General features: G+C 35.9%; 1 protein-coding gene across 1 annotated transcript; it reads right to left on the reverse strand.

Moving 5' to 3' along the window:
- Positions 1–4,402: 4,402 nt before the first annotated feature.
- LOC142174223 (uncharacterized) lies at positions 4,403–9,364 on the reverse strand. Its single transcript, XM_075240017.1, has 7 exons — positions 9,332–9,364; positions 8,260–9,207; positions 7,923–8,031; positions 7,155–7,503; positions 6,179–6,536; positions 5,682–5,845; positions 4,403–4,976 (listed from the first exon to the last, which is right to left on the reverse strand). Exons 1-7 carry the CDS (start codon positions 9,362–9,364, stop codon positions 4,403–4,405), a joined length of 2,535 nt encoding a protein of 844 aa, XP_075096118.1.
- Between the last annotated feature and the right edge of the window lie 8,939 nt (positions 9,365–18,303).

Genomic DNA, 18,303 nt, shown 5'->3' on the forward strand with positions numbered 1-18,303 from the left:
ACATAATGGGCAAGTCATATTGCATCCACAATTCATCCACCTATCCAAACAAACCCTATGAAAAAGATGATCACATCTTATTTCTCTAACTTCTTCTCCTTCTTCAATCTTGCACAAACATATAGCACATTCTACTGAATCCAATTTAGACCCCGAATCGTGCTCATAACGCCTTACCCTAAGCTCATTATTATGATCATGAGGTGTTGTAGCTAAATCTTCAGAAATGGTAGTGAAGTTATAATTACAGGAATGAGAGAATGATTGAAAGAGGACAACATTCCAAGCCCATTTCAAATGAGTAACAATAAAGTCTATGTAGTTTAGTAATTTTGATTGACGAAACATTTGAAATGTTCTTTTAAAGATGGAGCTGAAGATAATACTGAGAAAGAAGAAGGAGATGGCTAATGAAGCTGGACTCATTTTTTTTAAGTGATTATTGAACTTCTTGAGATATTACTTTGTTTGGGATTTTCGGCTGTAAGAGAATGCACACTTAGCTATAGCTTTACATAGTTTACTAAAGGGAGGAGTGAGTTGATGTTGAGAAATTATATATATATATATTTCTAGCAATTAAACATGTGGAATATTTCACCATTTGTATCTCTGTTATTCCATACCATCTTTTATTTCTACTTGTGATGAGGCGGGCGCTTAGAAATTTCTCTTTTAATTAATAAAATATTATGTATATTATTTGTGAGTGCTATTTTGTTGTATGATATGTGGTGTACATTGAATGCCACAATTCAACTGTCTGAAATAGGTCAACAAAAGTGTCCCAACATTTGGGTGCAAAAAAGAGAAAAAAATAAGTGGAGCAAGTTTGATCAAGAATGAGAGTACCACCTAATGGTGGAGTGGGACACATAAAATTTCTCTTACCCTTAATCAAGATGTCGAATTCGAGCTCTAAAAATAAAGAAACACCCACTAGGGATCGACCTAACCACTAGAATGCTTCTCCCTTAAATGACCCCTACGCAGCGCGACAATAATTAGTCGGATCAATACGTTCCAACCACTAAATGACTATAAATAATGAGTGAGTGAACTCATTTACGATTGGATAGTCGGCCATACATATGCATAATGGTTACTGAAAATTGGTTAGCTTTTTAAATAGATTATCGCAAAAAGCAAGATCTAATGATCTATATATACACGAGTGTTAAGTCATTTATATTTCAAAATAATGAAATTTCTTAAAGATCAGTTATATATGGATAGGGTTATCAATCACTTACCTGCGGGGCTATTTGGTTTGAAGACAAGTTATGCTAGGATTAAATATCCTGATATTTATTTTTTATTCATTGTGTGATATGTTGTATTAATATTGGGATTGTCAATATCACTACTTTATCCTAAGATAACTTATCCTAAGATTATTATTCCACTCTCTGACATGCATAAGTTATCTCGTATTATTTTTAATTCTGGATAACTTATCCCAGGATTATATTAGTAACCAAACAAGGGATAATACGGTACTAAATTTTTATTTCAGAATTATTTTTGTTTATCCATCAATACCAATCGACCCCTTAGTTTCAACCTTGATTGGGCTTGATCCTGATCAAGTAACTGTAGCAATCCCTTCACAAAACTAGGGCCTCAAGATACAAAAATTTGTTCACACTCCCCATTAGATTCCATAATCCAAATATACTCATTGATTTGATTCGCAAGTCCCCACTATAATTTAACAAATACCATCCCTAGTTCATACATCACCATTCACTTACGACACAAACCATGATAAAACTAATCCCACGCAATGAAATATATGGCTAAATCTCAACGTATATTGCTTGAAAAAGTCCTTAATGATCTCCAATGTGTAATATCTTTGTAAATCTCCATTATCCATAAAATAATATATTAGACTCATCAACTTATATCCCAAGTGAAATGATATTTGGATGAAGGAATTGTCCTTAAATTCATGTGAGTGTTGCGGAGAGGTGTGGTCGCGGACTCAGGATGCACGATCACGCTCTACAGTCTTATCTTGTGCATCCATTAAGGTCATGCGATCCAAGATAATGCATTGACTCGGTGGAATGATTAGGATCTTTCTATCTTTAGTCACAGGTTTTGAATTTGAATCCTGAGACTAATTTTTTTTATATATATACGAAGATGTTCACACAGTTAGTGCTCCTACTTGGTGTCGATCCAACTTGGTCGAGCAAGTGGACTTCGAATATGTCACGACCCAATTTAGGATTGTGACCGGCGTTTAGGAGCAAGTGCTCCCAAGTAAGCTTCATCGGTAATTTTACAGAAAATCGGACAGAGTTTCCCCTATTTTTGGACCATCCCAAAAATTTTCATGTCTCTAATCAACAAGCAAACATCCTAATATCATACCAAACAATTGACAATTTATCAATTAACCAATACAAGTCTCCACCATAACTAAACCACCAACTAACCACTAGAAATACTAATTTATCTCCAACTATGATAAATGAGAACGATACTCAACATAAGACTATAATAACAAAAGAATACTCATGACACTAAAATAATGACTATGGAGCAACTCTAAAAGTCCAATGAAAAGACCATAACAATAAATAAAATCTCTACCCACGCGAATAAGTGCGACACTCACCGAGAAATATCAACCTGTGCACTCTAATTAACGAAATCCTCGCCTGCGTCAACTGTTATCTCTATAAAAAAATATTAGCAGGGAATGAGTTGCTAGCTCAGTGAGTAATAACACTTAACCACAACCATTTTTATTTGGGGGCAAGTCATAAACATGCTAGTATCTCAAAGAGAAAATATATAAAAATGCTCTTTCAGAAACAATAAATAATTTTCAGTCTCATCACGGTTTTCTTGTAGTAAAATATAATTAACAATTCAGTAATAAGCTCAGTAACCACTGTATACTATCAGTATTCACATTTTGAAAGGTTTCAATGAATCATGTAATCGGTATAACTGTGGACTTCTTCGCAAGAAGTCAAATATAACAGTAGTCCCAACTCGAGGGAAGTCGGTAACGGTATGCTAGTTCTACCTTTCCACTAGCGAGGACTATAACAGTAATTGGTAACTACAAGGTGCACCAGGTCTAATGAACCTGCCGTTAGCTACGGGATCCTTCAATGTCTACTCCCATTTATACTTGTCTCTGTAATCCGTATATACTCGTAAAAACTATTTTAAAACAATATAGGGCATTTCGGTTCTTATCATCATATAATTTCCTTTCGATAATAGTAAATTCAAGTAACGGTAAAACATATCTAGTGACATCAAAAATATTTAAAACAATGGTAATCATGTCAAATAATTATTCGGTCTCATATCGAGTAAAAGACTTGTCCCACATACAACTCAAAATAACCAGTAACATATTCATAATAAAAATCATGTGTAAATCATGCAAGTTATGAAAACACAAATTGCGGTAAGAATACTACTCACAGTACTCGTGTTGAAATACCAAATGCTTCACCTCGAGCAATTCGTACAAATTCCTCCAATCAATCTATAATTACATAATATCGATCTCATATTAATTCTCTTGTTTAGGTTAATTCATGGCTAACTTAGAATGCCCAATCGGGGTTCCTGTTTGAGTCTAATTTGTGACTTTATAATTAATCATAAAACTAATCCATAATTCTATCAATTTCAAACTAATTAGTATGATTTACTCCTCTAAAATTAGACCTATCAGTTATATATATGTGTGTGTGTGTGTGTGTGTGTGTGTGTGTGTGTGTGTGTGTGTGTGTGTGTGTGTATATATATATATATATATATATATATATATATATATATATATATATATATATATATATATATATATATATATATATATATATAAAGAAAAAGATATTGAATTCTTTTGTACTACCTAAAATTGTATAAATACGGTGAAATAATTCAACAGATTGGGAAAGAAGGTTAACCTCTTGGGTCGAACGAGAGCTTTAATACATTCAATTTCAACTCTCAATTCTTCTTAAGGCCTTTGTCCAAAGCTTTCTTCTTCTTCTCTTTTCCCCCCTATTTCTTTTCTCTGTTCGTTTCTTATTTTGTTTGTTGTTGCCGGTTTGTTTCTGTGGCGTTTTGCTTCAGAAGGGTTTTTGAAAGCTTTTGTTGAAAGCTTTGTTGTTTTACCTCTTTTCATTCCTTTCAAATGGGTTTCGTCCCTTTTTTTCATGAATTCCCCCTTTTTCTATATTTATAGATTGTTTCTTATATTATTATTATTATTATTATTATTATTATTATTATTATTATTATTATTATTATTATTATTATTATTATTATTATGACCATATACACCCTTATTAGAAATATAGGGCATTATATTCTCCCCACTTTATGAAATTCGGTCCCCGAATTTAACTCAAGTATGTACCTATAGACTAAAACAAATGGGATAATTCGCTTGCATATCTTTTTCTACTTCCCAAGTAGTTTCTTCAATGGTATGATTTCTCCATAGAACTTTAACGAACACAATTTCTTTTGACCGTAGTTTTCTTATTTGCCTATCAACAACAGCCATTGGCTCCTCCTCGTAAGACAACTTCTCATTGAGTGGTATAATCAGTGCTTCAATCACCTGAGATGAGTCTGATATACATTTTCTTAGCATTGAGACATGAAACACTGGATGAATAAAGGACAACTCAAGAGGAAGTGCCAAACGATAAGCCACAACTCCCACTCGGTCTAGTATCTCATACGGTCCTATAAACTTGGGGCCCAACTTGCCTCTTTTCCCAAACCGCATCACACCTTTCATAGGGGAGACTCGTAGGAAGACTTTGTCCCCAATTGTGAACACTAAATCTCTTCTTCTCTTATTATCATAAGACTTTTGTCTACTTTGAGCTATAAGCAATCTCTGTCTGATCAACTGGACCTTGTCCATAGCTTCTTGTACTAGGTCGGGTCCCAATAAATTAGTCTCACCAGCTTCAAACCATCTGATAGGAGAACGACATCTTCTACCATACAATGCTTTGTACGGTGCCATTTGAATACTGGACTGGAAGCTATTGTTGTAAGCAAATTCAGCAAAAGGTAGATAAGCATCTCAACTACCTCCAAACTCAAGAATGCAAGCTCTCAACATATCCTCCAAGATCTGTATAGTACGTTCAGACTGCCCGTCTATCTGTGGATGAAATGCAGTACTAAGATCTACTCATGTACCCAATGCTTCTTGAAAAGATTTCCAAAAGCATAAGGTAAATTGTGATCCTCTATCAGAGATGATGGATATTAGAACTCCGTGAAGTCGGACAATTTCGTTCATAAATATCTATGCATACCTGACTCCACCATATGTAGTCTTCGCCGACAAAAAGTGTGCTAATTTTGTTAGTCGATCTAATATTACCCACACCAAATCATAACCTCTAAGAGTTCGTGGTAGCCCGGTGAAGAAATCCATAGTAATTCTTTCCCATTTCCACTCTAGAATCTCAATTTGTTGTAGTAGTCCTGCGGGTCACTGATGCTCAGCCTTGACCTGCTGACAAGTCAAACAACTAGAAACAAAGTTAGTAATATCTTTCTTCATACCTTCCCACCAATAAAATTGCTTCAGGTCATGGTACATTTTTGTGGATCCAGGATGTATAGTGTATTTAGAGTTGTGGGCTTCTTCAAGAATAGCATGTCTCAACCCATCTACGTCTGCTACACATAGCCTGTCACCCATTTGAAGAACACCATCACTTTCAACAATCATATCCTTTCTTTTACCAGCTAAGGCCTCATCTCTGTGTTTACATAATCGTTCATCCTCATATTGGGTGGACTTAATGAGCTCAACTAATGAAGACTTAGCCTGAGCACAAGCCAACAATTCCTCTGAATTTCTGACTATAAATCTGATACCAACATCTTATAGTCTCTAAATTTCTTTGGCCAAAAATCTCTTTGCAGGAGCTATATCTACCAAACTCCCCATAGATTTTCTGCTCAATGCATCAGCCACCACATTGGCTTTTCCAGGATGATACAAAATAGAACAATCATAGTTTTTGAGTAGTTCTATCCAATGACGCTGCCAAAGATTTAGATCTCTCTGCTGAAAGATATACTTAAGACTTTTATGGTTAGTATAAATCTCACAAGTTTCGCCATATAGATAATGTCTCTAAAATTTTAGAGCAAATACCACTGCAACCATCTCCAAATCATGTGTAGGGTAGTTTTGCTCGTACCTTTTCAATTGTCTCGAAGCATAAGTAATAACACGACCATTTTGCATGAGAACATATCCTAATCCCACCCTCAAAGCATCACAAAATACTGTAAATCCTCCGGAACCTGATGGTAAGGCTAATATCGGTGCAGTTGTCAAACACGTTTTGCGTTTCTGAAAGCTCAGCTCACATTCCTCTGTCCATTGAAACTTTGCATTTTTCTGTGTTAGCTTGGTCAGTGGCGCTGCTATTCTGGATAAATCCTGCACAAAACGCCTGTAATAGCCTGCTAAGCCTAAAAAGCTGCGGATCTCTGTAGGAGAAGTAGGTCTGGGCCATTAATGCACAGCTTCAGTCTTCTTAGGATCTACCATAATTCCATCTTTGGATACAACATGCCCCAAAAGTACTACTGAGTCTAGCCAGAATTCACACTTCGAGAACTTATCACAAAGCCGATGTTCTCGCAATGTCTGTGACATAGTCCTGAGATGATTCTCGTGTTCTCCTTGGCTACGAGAATATATCAGGATATCATCAATAAATACTATTACAAATCTATCCAGAAACAGCTTGAACGCCCTATTCATTAAATCCATGAATGCAGCTGGAGTATTTGTCAATCCGAAAGGCATCACAAGAAACTCATAGTGACCGTATCGAGTTCTGAAAGTAGTCTTAGAAATATCTTCATCTTTGATTCTAAGTTGATGATAACCAGAACGGAGGTCAATCTTTGAAAAGTGGGCAGCTCCTTGTAACTGATCAAACATGTCATCTATACGAGGCAAAGGATATTTATTGCGTATTGTTATCTTGTTCAACTGCCTGTAGTCAATGCACATTCTCAGGGATCCGTCTTTCTTTTTTACGAATAGTACTGGTGCACCCCATGGTGATACACTAGGTCTAATAAAACCCTTATCTAACAAATCTTGTAACTGTTACTTTAACTCCCTTAACTCTGTTGGTGCCATTCGATATGGGGGTATCGATATGGGCTGTGTCTCAGGTAGCAAATCAATACCAAAGTTTATTTCTCGTATTGGAGGCAATCCTAGTAAATCCTCAGGAAATACACCACAAAATTCTCTCACTACTGGTACATTTTCTATACTAACTGTTTCCTTGCTTGTATCATTTACAATAGCTAAGAGACCCAAGCAACCTTTCTTCAGAAGTCGTTGAGCCTTCATAAAAGATACAATTTTGCAAGTCTCTGGAACCTGACTCCCTCTTAGAACAAAACTGGATTCATTTGGTATCTCAAACTTAACTATCTTTGCATGACAATCGACTATACATAGCAAGAAGATAACCAATCCATTCCCATCAGCATGTCAAAGTCAATCATATCAAGTACAATAAGGTCAGCTAGAGTATCTCTACCCTTAACCCGAATCTGGCAAGCACGATACACGTATTCAGCTAATAGAGACTCTCCAACAGGAGTAGCAACTAGAAAAGGATCATTCAATAGATCGGGTTGTCTACTAAATCTCAAAGCAAAGTACGAGGACACATAGGAGTGAGTAGATCACGGATCAATCAACGCAAATGCATCAAATGAACAGATAGAAAGAATACCTGTAACCACTGCATTCGAGGCCTGAGCATCCTGTCTAGTAAATGCAAAAACTCTCGCCTTACCAGCATTTCATTGTCCTTGATTCACAGTAGCACGGTCTCCAGCACCTCGACCTATATTTCTTGTACCTGTAGCACCTGAAGTATTACGAGTAGTTTGAGTCAGTGAAGCTGACTGAATAGAAGCCTTGTTGAAATTTCTCGGAGGCTGAGGGCAATCCCTCAAGTGATGTCCTAACTGGCCACACCGAAAGCACTCTCTAGTTAGAACACGACATTGGCCCAAATGTGATCTACCACACGTCTAGCAGACTGGAGTAGTGGCATATATCTGCCCAAAATTACGATGTCCAGCAGATGATGGTCCCCTATTACCTTGTCTATAATGTGGTCTGCATGTGGACTGTGAAGACATGTGTGTCCCTGTCTGAGAACCCTATTGTTGTTGTTGTCCCTGATTTCCTACTCTTCTATTTTCACTAAAACCACCACTGAAATCCCCTCCTGTCTTGGCCTTCTTACGTAAATTACTAGCTGGCTCCTCACGTCCCTTGTTTTCAATCTTTCTAGCAAGGTCGACTAAATTAGAGTAGGATAAAGTCTTCATTTGTAGGGCTACTGCAGTGTATAGACGGCCAACCAATCCATCAACAAACCTCTGAACTCGAGCTTCTTCGGTAGGTACTAAGTGAGGAGCATATATAGCCAGCTTATAAAACTTATTGTTATAAGTTGACACATCCATATCTGGAGTCTGAACCATTCTCTCAAAGTCTCTAGCATATTGTTGCATTAGATTGTCTGGAAGAAAATGATTCTTGAACAACTTAGTGAACTCGTCCCATGTCAGTGGTGGCGCTCCTGCTGGCCTTCCTAGCAATACCGTTTCATACCATGTGTTGGCCATATCCTCTAGTTTGTATGTTGCAAGCTCCACGACTCTCTCACTAGAACATCCAAGAGCATGTAATGCCTTAAGTGTCCCATCCAAGAAACTTTGAGGATCTGCTGAATTATCGGAACTTGTGAATTTTGGTGACTTCAATTTCAGAAACTCTTGTAGGGATACTTCCTTATTCCTGAAAGTCCGAGTCTGTACAGGTTTTTGTGTCTGTAAAGTAGCCTGAGAAGCTGAACTTCCTCCCTCAGTAGGCACCAATGCCTCTAACACATTCAATAACCTTGCCAATGCATCTGCAGGTAAAACAACAGTAGGTACAATAGTTGACACAGGTGGTGGAGCGTTCTGAACTCCCTGCTCTTGCACTTGATCTGGCATAACAGCTTGGGTTTGACACATGTTCCCAACTTGAGGTTGAGGAGCAGTCTGTCTTTTTGTTTGATGAACCCCAACTTGACTGCCACCCCCCGTAGCACCACGTCCAGCAGATGAGAGTGTGTGTGTCCTATCCATCTGCAAAAGAATTATTCCAAAGTCAATCTCAAGTTATCTCAACGCACGATCAAAGAATGAAAGAAGTGAAAACATTCGTAGATGTTCAGTATCCTCAAGATCGTAAGTATAGGTGCCTACATACCCATGAACAAGACTCTACTAAACATTGATCCATGCCTCAGGACTTAAAGACTAAGATCTGATACCAACTTTGTCACAACCCAATTTAGGATTGTGACCGGCGCTTAGGAGCAAGTGCTCCCAAGTAAGCCTCATCGGTAATTTTACAGAAAATCGGACAGAGTTTCCCCTATTTTTGGACCATCCCAAAAATTTTCCTGTCTCTAATCAACAAGCAAACATCCTAATATCATACCAAACAATTGATAACTTATCAATTAACCAATACAAGTCTCCACCATAACTAAACCACCAACTAACCACTAAAAATACTAATTTATCTCCAATTTTGATAAATAAGAACGATACTCAACATAAGACTATAATAATAAAATAATACTCATGACACTAAAATAATGACTATGGAGCGACTCTAAGAGTTCAATGAAAAGACCATAACAATAAATAAAATCTCTACCCACGCGAACAAGTGCGAGGCTCACCGAGAAATATCAACCTGTGCGCTCTAATTAACGAAATCCTCGCCTGTGTCAACTGCTATCACTGTAAAAGAAAATTAGCGAGGAATGAGTCTCTAGCTCAATGAGTAATAACACTTAACCACAATCGTTTTTATTTGGGGACAAGTCAGAAACTTGCTAGTATCTCAAAGAGAAAATATATAAAAATGTCGTTTCAGAAACAATAAAAAAAATTCAGTCTCATCACGCTTTTCTTGTAGTAAAATATAATTACCAAATTCAGTAATAAGCTCGGTAACCAGTGTATACTATCAGTATTCACATTTTGGGAGGTTTCAATGAACGAATCATGTAATCGGTATAACTGTGGACTTCTTCGCAAGAAGTCAAATATAACGGTAGTCCCTACTCTAGGGAAGTCGGTAGCGGTATGCTAGTTCTACCTTCCCACTAGCGAGGACTATAACGGTAATCGGTAATTACAAGGTGCACCAGGTCAACGAACTCGCCGTTAGCTACGGGATCCTTCAATGTCTACTCCCATTTATACTTGTCTATGTAATTCGTATATACTCGTAGAAACTATTTTAAAACAATATAGGGCATTTCGGTTCTTATCAAATCATATAATTTCCTTTCGATAACAGTAAATTCAAGTAACGGTAAAACATACCAAGTGATATCAAGAATATTTAAAACAACGGTAATTATGTCAAATAACTATTCGGTCTCATATCGAGTAAAAGACTTGTCCCACATGCAACTCACAATAATCAGTAATATATTCATATTAAAAATCATGTATAAATCATGCAATTTATGAAAACACAAATTGCGGTAAGATTGCTATTCACAGTACTCGTGCCGAAATACCAAATGCTTCGCCTCGAGCAATTCGTACAAATTCCTCCAATCAATCTATAATTACATAATATCGATCTCATGTTAATTCTCTTGTTTAGGCTAATTCATGGCTAACTTAGAATGGCCAATCATCGGGGTTCCGGTTTGAGTCTAATTTGTGAATTTACATTTAATCATAGAACTAGTCCATAATTCTATCAATTTCAAACTAATTAGTATGATTTACTCCTCTAAACTTAGACCTATCAGTGCTTAAACCAAACCCTTACAGCCTTGTTATATCCATAGTAATTGTGTGTGTGTGTGTGTATATGTATATATATATATATACGGTGCACCATGCTATAATTCATAGTAATTGTATACTTACGGTGAAATAATTCAACAGATTGGGGAAGAAGGTTAACCTCTTGGGTCGAAGGAGAGCTTTAATACTTTCAATTTCAACTCTCAATTTTTCTTAAGGCCTTTGCCCAAAGCTTTCTTCTTCTTCTCCCCCCCCCCCTTCTTTTCTCTCTTCGTTTCTTATTTTGTTTGTTGCTGCCGATTTGTTTCTGTGGCTTTTTGCTTCAGAAGGGTTTTTGAAAGCTTTATTGTTTTACCTCTGTTCATTCCTTTCTAATGAGCTTCAGCCCTTTTTTCATGAATTCCCCCTCCCCCCTTTTTTTATTTGTAGATTGTTTCTTATATTATTATTATTATTATTATTATTATTATTATTATTATTATTATTATTATGACCATATACACCCTTATTAGAAATATAGGGTATTACAGAATACTGAACGGATAAATAGAAAAGTTTAGGGGTAAGGCGACTGGGTATGACCGTACTTGGGGGATCTTGGGTGTGAGTTTTTACAAACTTAGTTTTAGTGTTATGATCATATCTTTTTTTAATTTTAAAATTGTAAAGCAACATGATGCCCTATTTTATGTAAAATGTTGAGTTCGCACAAGAAAGGATTAACTTATAGTTTTGGGAATTAAGCGAGTTAATACTGCACATATTTTTCATGGGTGTGATAAATTTTTTTAAAGAAAAAAAGCTTCTAACAAGTGAAGTACTAGAAGTTATATTGAGATTTCTAGTCTCCTCTCCAAGTAAATACAACATTCAGATATGAATTTTCTCATTAAAATGAAATAGATCTAATCATGTCATATTGTTTCCTTAATTTGAAAAGAATCACCAAATAAATTGAATAAATCAAACTAAGTCAATTATGGCGGAGCCGATGCTGAAGAAAACCATGTACTCATACAAATGACCATGGCCGGCCAGCTTCCATGTCCACAAGAATACTTTTATTATTTACATTTTTTCTTTCACGGGTTCAAGCCGTTTAAGCAGTCACTAATTCTTCGGATCATGCGTAAACACGAAATACTTTGTACTATCACGCTACCTTTCTAGTGCTTGCTGCGCTTCTTCTGTAAATTTATCTTAGCCACCATTGACAGCGATCTCTTGATCTCCCCGACAAGAAATCTAAACGGATAACTTTTTGATGATGATTAAGCTCAGAAAAGAGTACTGCATTTGGCATTAGATGATTTCTACATAATGGGCAAGTCATATTGCGTCCACAATTCATCCACCTATCCAAGCAAACCCTATGAAAAACATGATCACATCTCAACTCTCTAACTTCTTCTCCTTCTTCAATCTTGCACAAACATATAGCACATTCCACTGAATCCAAATTAGTCCCCAAATCGTGCTCGAAACGCCTTATTATTCTAAGCTCATTATTATGATCATGAGGTGTTGTAGCTGCCCTGCAATTACAACCTCCTGTGGTGATGGGGTGTTTTGCTTGACCCCTACCCTGTATATTGATGAGACAAATATTGCAATGGAGAGCGATACAAAACCAAAAATCTCCTAGAACTACTAGCTCCACAAAAAAAAACATAATATTGGACTAACCAATAAACAAAATGTGCAAGTTTAAAAGTGGAAAGCTACTAAATGAGATCCTCTCGAATTTGAGTCCTAAGCAGTTTACCTCTCATAATGGTCCTACCTGGTATCGGTCCAAATTGGTCGAGCAAGTGGACTTTCAATACTGAATGGATAAATAGAAAAAATTGTGGGGGGCCGGGGGGGGGGGGGGGAGATAGGAAAACTAAAATTAGGATAAACTCCGGCCGTTACGAAAAAATGTGATCTTGGATTAAATGTAAAATGCTGAATCGCTTAAAAAATGATTAACATATGGTTGTGGAAATTACACGAGTTAATACTGTAAGTTATTTCTTACGTGTATATATGGCCCAATAAGATTAGGTCCATAATTAATATTTAATTAATGAGTAAATCTCATTCGTCCGATCGGTTACTTGATGAACGTACCGGGTTAAATAAGAACCTTTATAAATTGGTCATCTCCCCACCCATTAGGGTTACCGAATTTTTTTTATTCTCTCTTCCATCACTAAAGTCGGCGGTAACATAAAGTTAGGGCAAGGGGCGAGAAACCGATTATCAATTAATGCTTCCGCTTCAAGATAATGAATTCCGCTTCAGGTATTTTTTCTGTAGCGATTTTGTGTAAGATTATCATGTTCAAAATCCTGGTGTAAATTAAGTTTGTGCTTACATGTGGTATCGGTACATGTGGTATCGGTAACCTGGATTTTGAATGAATAATATTCGTAAACAAATTTTACATATTTGTGATTTGTGAACCGCTTCAGAAATCATGTGCTACCTTCGGCAATTAGAAATTTTTTCTTCTTTATTTTAAACTTTCAATCATGATTGCTGGGATTCTAAATCTTGGTTGATAGATGATAAAATAATAAATAAATCAAAAGGCAAACAACTGAAAGTTCTTCTAAGTCTTAACTGTAATTGTCTCTTTCCGAATAACAAAAGTCTAAACCAATATTATCCATTGTTGTTCACTGTTTTAATTGGTTAAAACTTGATGTTTATTATTATTCTTCAAAAGTGGCTTAAAAATATTTTTCCAGTATAGAACAACTTTGGTATCAGAAGTTGCGTTAATGTGCAAGAATTTGATGAAACATGAATATTGTTAATGATGCCCTATTGTCGCGATTCTATTTAAACCCACTAACTTTTGCCCAATAAATTTAGTTTCGCCAATCCTAGTAAGGAGCCAATTAATAATTGCTCAGACTGATTTTAGGTCCTTCCAGTATGACATAATTAATTTTCTTGGGCCATGAATAATTTGTTTTGGGCTATTAAGTTGGTAAAGCCATTTATTATTTATTTTATGTATGTGATTAATGTTTATATAGTTTGTTAGACACCAAAATGATCAAAATAGATTGTTTAAAATATTCACATGCATAAAATATTCTGATACTTATTTTATGTGTGCATTTATGTTTATATAGTTTGTTAGTCGCCAAAGTGACCAAACTAGTATGTCATAAAATTATAGTTTATCCATGAAATTAATATAATACCTATAATTTTAAAATAGTGGATAAATTAATTTTTACTATTGCTAGAACTTAAGGATTTACCCAAAGGTGTATCAATTATTCTATGAATAGTGAATATGATGAGGTAAATTAATATTCTTAGTCAAATATATATTGTCTGTCCAAAGATGACATATATATTTGGTTAAAAATATTTAATTATCTATTAAGACTAAATGGAATTTAAATTATGATAGTGTATCGTATTATTTACCAAAAGGAGAACTGCGATATCATTTAACTGTTTTGTTGAATCTATATTGATTTGTGAGCGTGTATTATCTATTTTTCAGCTATTCTTTTTCATTTGCTTGCTTCGTCTGTTACTGTGTTCAATAGATTAAACTTCTCTGAATGGCGTGAACAAGTCCAGTTCCACTTAGGTATGATGGATCTTGACTTGGCTCTGCTCAATGATAAGCCCGCTGCCATTACTGATTCGAGCAGTGCAGATGAGAAGTCTTTCTATAAAGCATGGGAACTCTCTAACAAGATAAGCCTTATATTTATGCGAATGAATATTGCCAACAACATTAAGAGTACTATTCCACAAACAGAAAGTGCTAGGGAATACCTGAAGTTTCTGGAAGAATGTTTTCGTTCTACAAATAAGTCTCTCACTGGTACACTAATGGCTGAACTCACGACCATGAAGTTTGATGGGCCGCGTAGTATGCAAAACCATATCGTCTAGATGACTAACATTGCAACAAGACTTCAGACCTTGGGGATGAAAGTGGATGACTCCTTCTTGGTTCAGTTTATTCTGAACTTGTTACCTCCTGAGTATGGACCTTTTCAAATTAACTATAACACTATTAAGGATAAGTGAAATGTTAGTGAATTGTACAGTATGCTTACTCAAGAGAAATCAAGACTGAAGAAACAAGGGTGTCACTCAATTAACCGCATGGGTCAAGGAGCTGGTAAAGGACTTAAAGTGAAGGCCAACAAGTTCAAGAAGAAGAAAGCACCTACTAAAGCTCAACAGGATGCTAACAAGGAACATAAGGCAGATACGTGTTGTTTCTGTAACAAGGAAGGACACTATCAGAAAGATTGCCTGAAACGTAAAACTTGGTTCGAAAAGAAAGGTACAATTAGTGCTTTTGTATGTTTCGAATCAAATTTAGTAGAAGTTCCTAATAATAATTGGTGGCTTGATTCTGGTGTAACTGCTCATGTATCTACTACGTTGCAGGGATTCTTTACGATGCAAACTACAAATCCAAATAAGGGTTTCTTGTTCATGGAAAATCGTATGAAAGCTCCAATTGAAGGCATAGGGACTTATCGTTTGATCATGGAGACTGAACGTCACCTTGATCTATTACTGACTCTTTAAGTACCTTCAGTTTCTAGGAATTTGATTTCTCTTTCAAGACTTGATGTTTCTGGATTTGATTTAAAGTTTGGAAATAGATGTTTCAATTTATATAAGAATGCTATTTTTTATGGTTTTGGTTTTCTTAGTGATGGTTTATAAAAAATGAAAATCGACATTGGTTTTTCTGAATCCCTTCTTACTATTCAAGATAATGTTGGAATTAAACGTAGTTCACTAGTTGAACGGTCTGCCTACTTGTGGCATAGACGTTTAGGTCATATATCCAAAGAAAGGTTAGAAAGATTAGTAAAGAATGAGATTCTTCCGAATCTAAATTTTACTGATCTTACTATATGTTTGGATTGCATTAAGGAAAAACAAACCAAGCATAGTAAGAAAGGTGCCACAAAAAGCACACAGCTTCTTGAAATTATACACACCGATATTTGTGGACCTTTTGATGTTCCATCTTTTGGCGGAGAGAAATATTTTATCACTTTTTCCGATGATTTTTCACGTTATGGATACATCTATTTGCTGAAAGAAAAATCTCAAGCAACAGATGCTCTCAAGGTATTTGTTAATGAGGTTGAAAGGCAATTAGATAGAAAGGTGAAAATCATTAGGTCAGATAGAGGTGGTGAATATTATGAAAAGTATAATGAATCAGGACAATGTCCAGGTCCATTTGCAAAGTTCATCGAGGAACGTGGCATATGTGCACAATATACTATGCCAGGAACACCTCAACAAAATGGTGTTGCAGAAAGGTGTAATCGAACACTTATGGATATGGTTATGAGCATGATAAGTAATCCCTCATTACCCAAATCATTGTGGATGTATGCTCTTAAAATCGATGTATATTTATTAAACAGGGTTCCTAGTAAGGCAGTTCCAAAGACCACTTTTGAACTATGGACATGAAGGAAACCTAGTTTAAGGCACCTGCATGTTTGGGGTTGCCCAGCGGAAGCTAGAGTTTATAATCCACAAGAAAAGAAATTAGATTCTCGAATAGTAAGTGGTTACTTTATTGGTTACCCAGAGAAATCTAAAGGGTATGTGTTTTACTGTCCAAACCATAGTTCGAGAATTATTGAAATCGGTAATGTAAGATTCATTGAGAATGGTGAAGTTAGTGGGAGTGTTGAAAAGCAAAGTGTGGAAATTAAAGATGTGAGGGTCAATATTCTATTACCCAGAAATATGCCTATTTCCACACAAATACCAAATATTGTTCCAGTTGTTGAAGAATACTTTGACAATACCAAGCAACATTTGGATGAAATACTTCATGAAGAAACTAACTCACAAATATCTGACACAAATGAACCACAAGAAATGCCATTAAGAAAATCTCAAATAGTTAGAAAACGACTACTTCAGATGATTACGTGGTTTATTTGCAAGAGTCAGATTTTGACATTGGTTTTAATAAGGATCCGATTTTATTTTCACAAGACATAGAAAGTAATGAATCTGACAAATTGATTGATGTCATGAAGGAAGAGTTAAAATCCATGAAATACAATAAAGTCTGGGATCTTGTTGAATTGCCAGAAAGTTCTAAAAGAATCAGGTGTAGATGGGTCTTTAAGACCAAACGCTATTCAAATGGCAATATAGAGAGATACAAAGCCATACCTGTTGCCAAGGGTTATACTCACAAAGGAGGCATTGATTATAAAGAGACTTTTTCACCGGTCTCAAAGAAAGACTCGTTAAGAATTATTATGGCTTTGGTGGCTCATTATGATTTAGAGTTACACCAAATTGATGTGAAAACTGCCTTTCTTAATGGAGACCTCGAGGAGGAAGTTTATATGGACCAACCAAAAGGTTTCGAAATTAAAGGAAAAGGTCAAATGGTGTGTAAACTGAAGAAGTCAATATATGGACTTAAACAAGCCTCACCACAATGGTATATAAAGTTTAATGATACCATAACGTCTTTTGAATTTGTGAAAAATACTGTTGATTAGTGTATATACCAAAATATTAGTGGGAGCAAGTTTATGTTTTTAGTCCTATATGTTGATGATATCCTACTTGCTGCTAATGATTTAGGCATATTGTGTGAGACTAAAGATTGTCTCTCTAAGAATTTTGAAATGAAAGATATGGGTGAGGCATCCTATGTGATAGGAATAGAAATATTCCGTGATAGATCACAAGGATTATTGGGATTGTCTCAGAAAGGCTATATCGAAAGAGTTCTAGAGAGATTTAATATGAACAATTGTTCAGTAGGAATTGTTCCAATTCAAAAAGGGGACAAATTTAGTCTCATGCAATGCCCTAAGAATGATGTAGAACGAAAAGAAATGGAATCAATTCCTTACTCTTCACTTGTTGGTAGTCTGATGTATGCTCAGATTTGCACAAGACTGGATATTAGTTTAGCGATCGGAATGATAGGAAGATATCAGAGTAACCCAGGAATTGATTACTGGAAAGCTGCAAAGAAAGTTTTGAGGTACCTGAAAGGAACGAAGAATTACATGCTCATGTATAAGAAATCCAAGCATTTGGAAGTTGTTGGATACTCGGATTCAGATTTCGCTGGATGTATTGACACTAGAAAATCCACGTTTGGTTATTTGTTCCAATTAGCTGAAGGAGCAATATCGTGGAAGAGTACCAAACAGTCTGTCATTGCTGCATCCACGATGGAAGCAAAATTTTTGGCATGTTTTGAAGCCACAATTCATGCATTATGGCTGCGAAACTTTATTTCAAGACTTGGGGTTGTCGACACCATTACCAAGCCGCTGAAAATTTACTGTGATAATTCTGCAGCAGTATTCTTCTCTAAGAACGATAAGTACTCCAAAGGTGCCAAACATATGGAAA

Source organism: Nicotiana tabacum, chromosome 20, assembly GCF_000715075.1.
Source record: "Nicotiana tabacum cultivar K326 chromosome 20, ASM71507v2, whole genome shotgun sequence".
Taxonomy (NCBI): domain Eukaryota; kingdom Viridiplantae; phylum Streptophyta; class Magnoliopsida; order Solanales; family Solanaceae; genus Nicotiana; species Nicotiana tabacum.

Bases quoted from the DNA above. Each gene is read 5' to 3' on its own strand.
- LOC142174223 (XM_075240017.1), bottom strand. From the start codon at position 9,364: ATGGATCAATGTTTAGTAGAGTCTTGTTCATGG. The intron at 8,032-8,259 runs GTAGGAAATCAG...CGGTGTGGCCAG, and splicing joins GTTTTAGTGAAAATAGAAGA to TTAGGACATCACTTGAGGGA. The intron at 6,537-7,154 runs GTAACAGTTACA...TTAATGGCCCAG, and splicing joins ACAGAGTTAAGGGAGTTAAA to ACCTACTTCTCCTACAGAGA.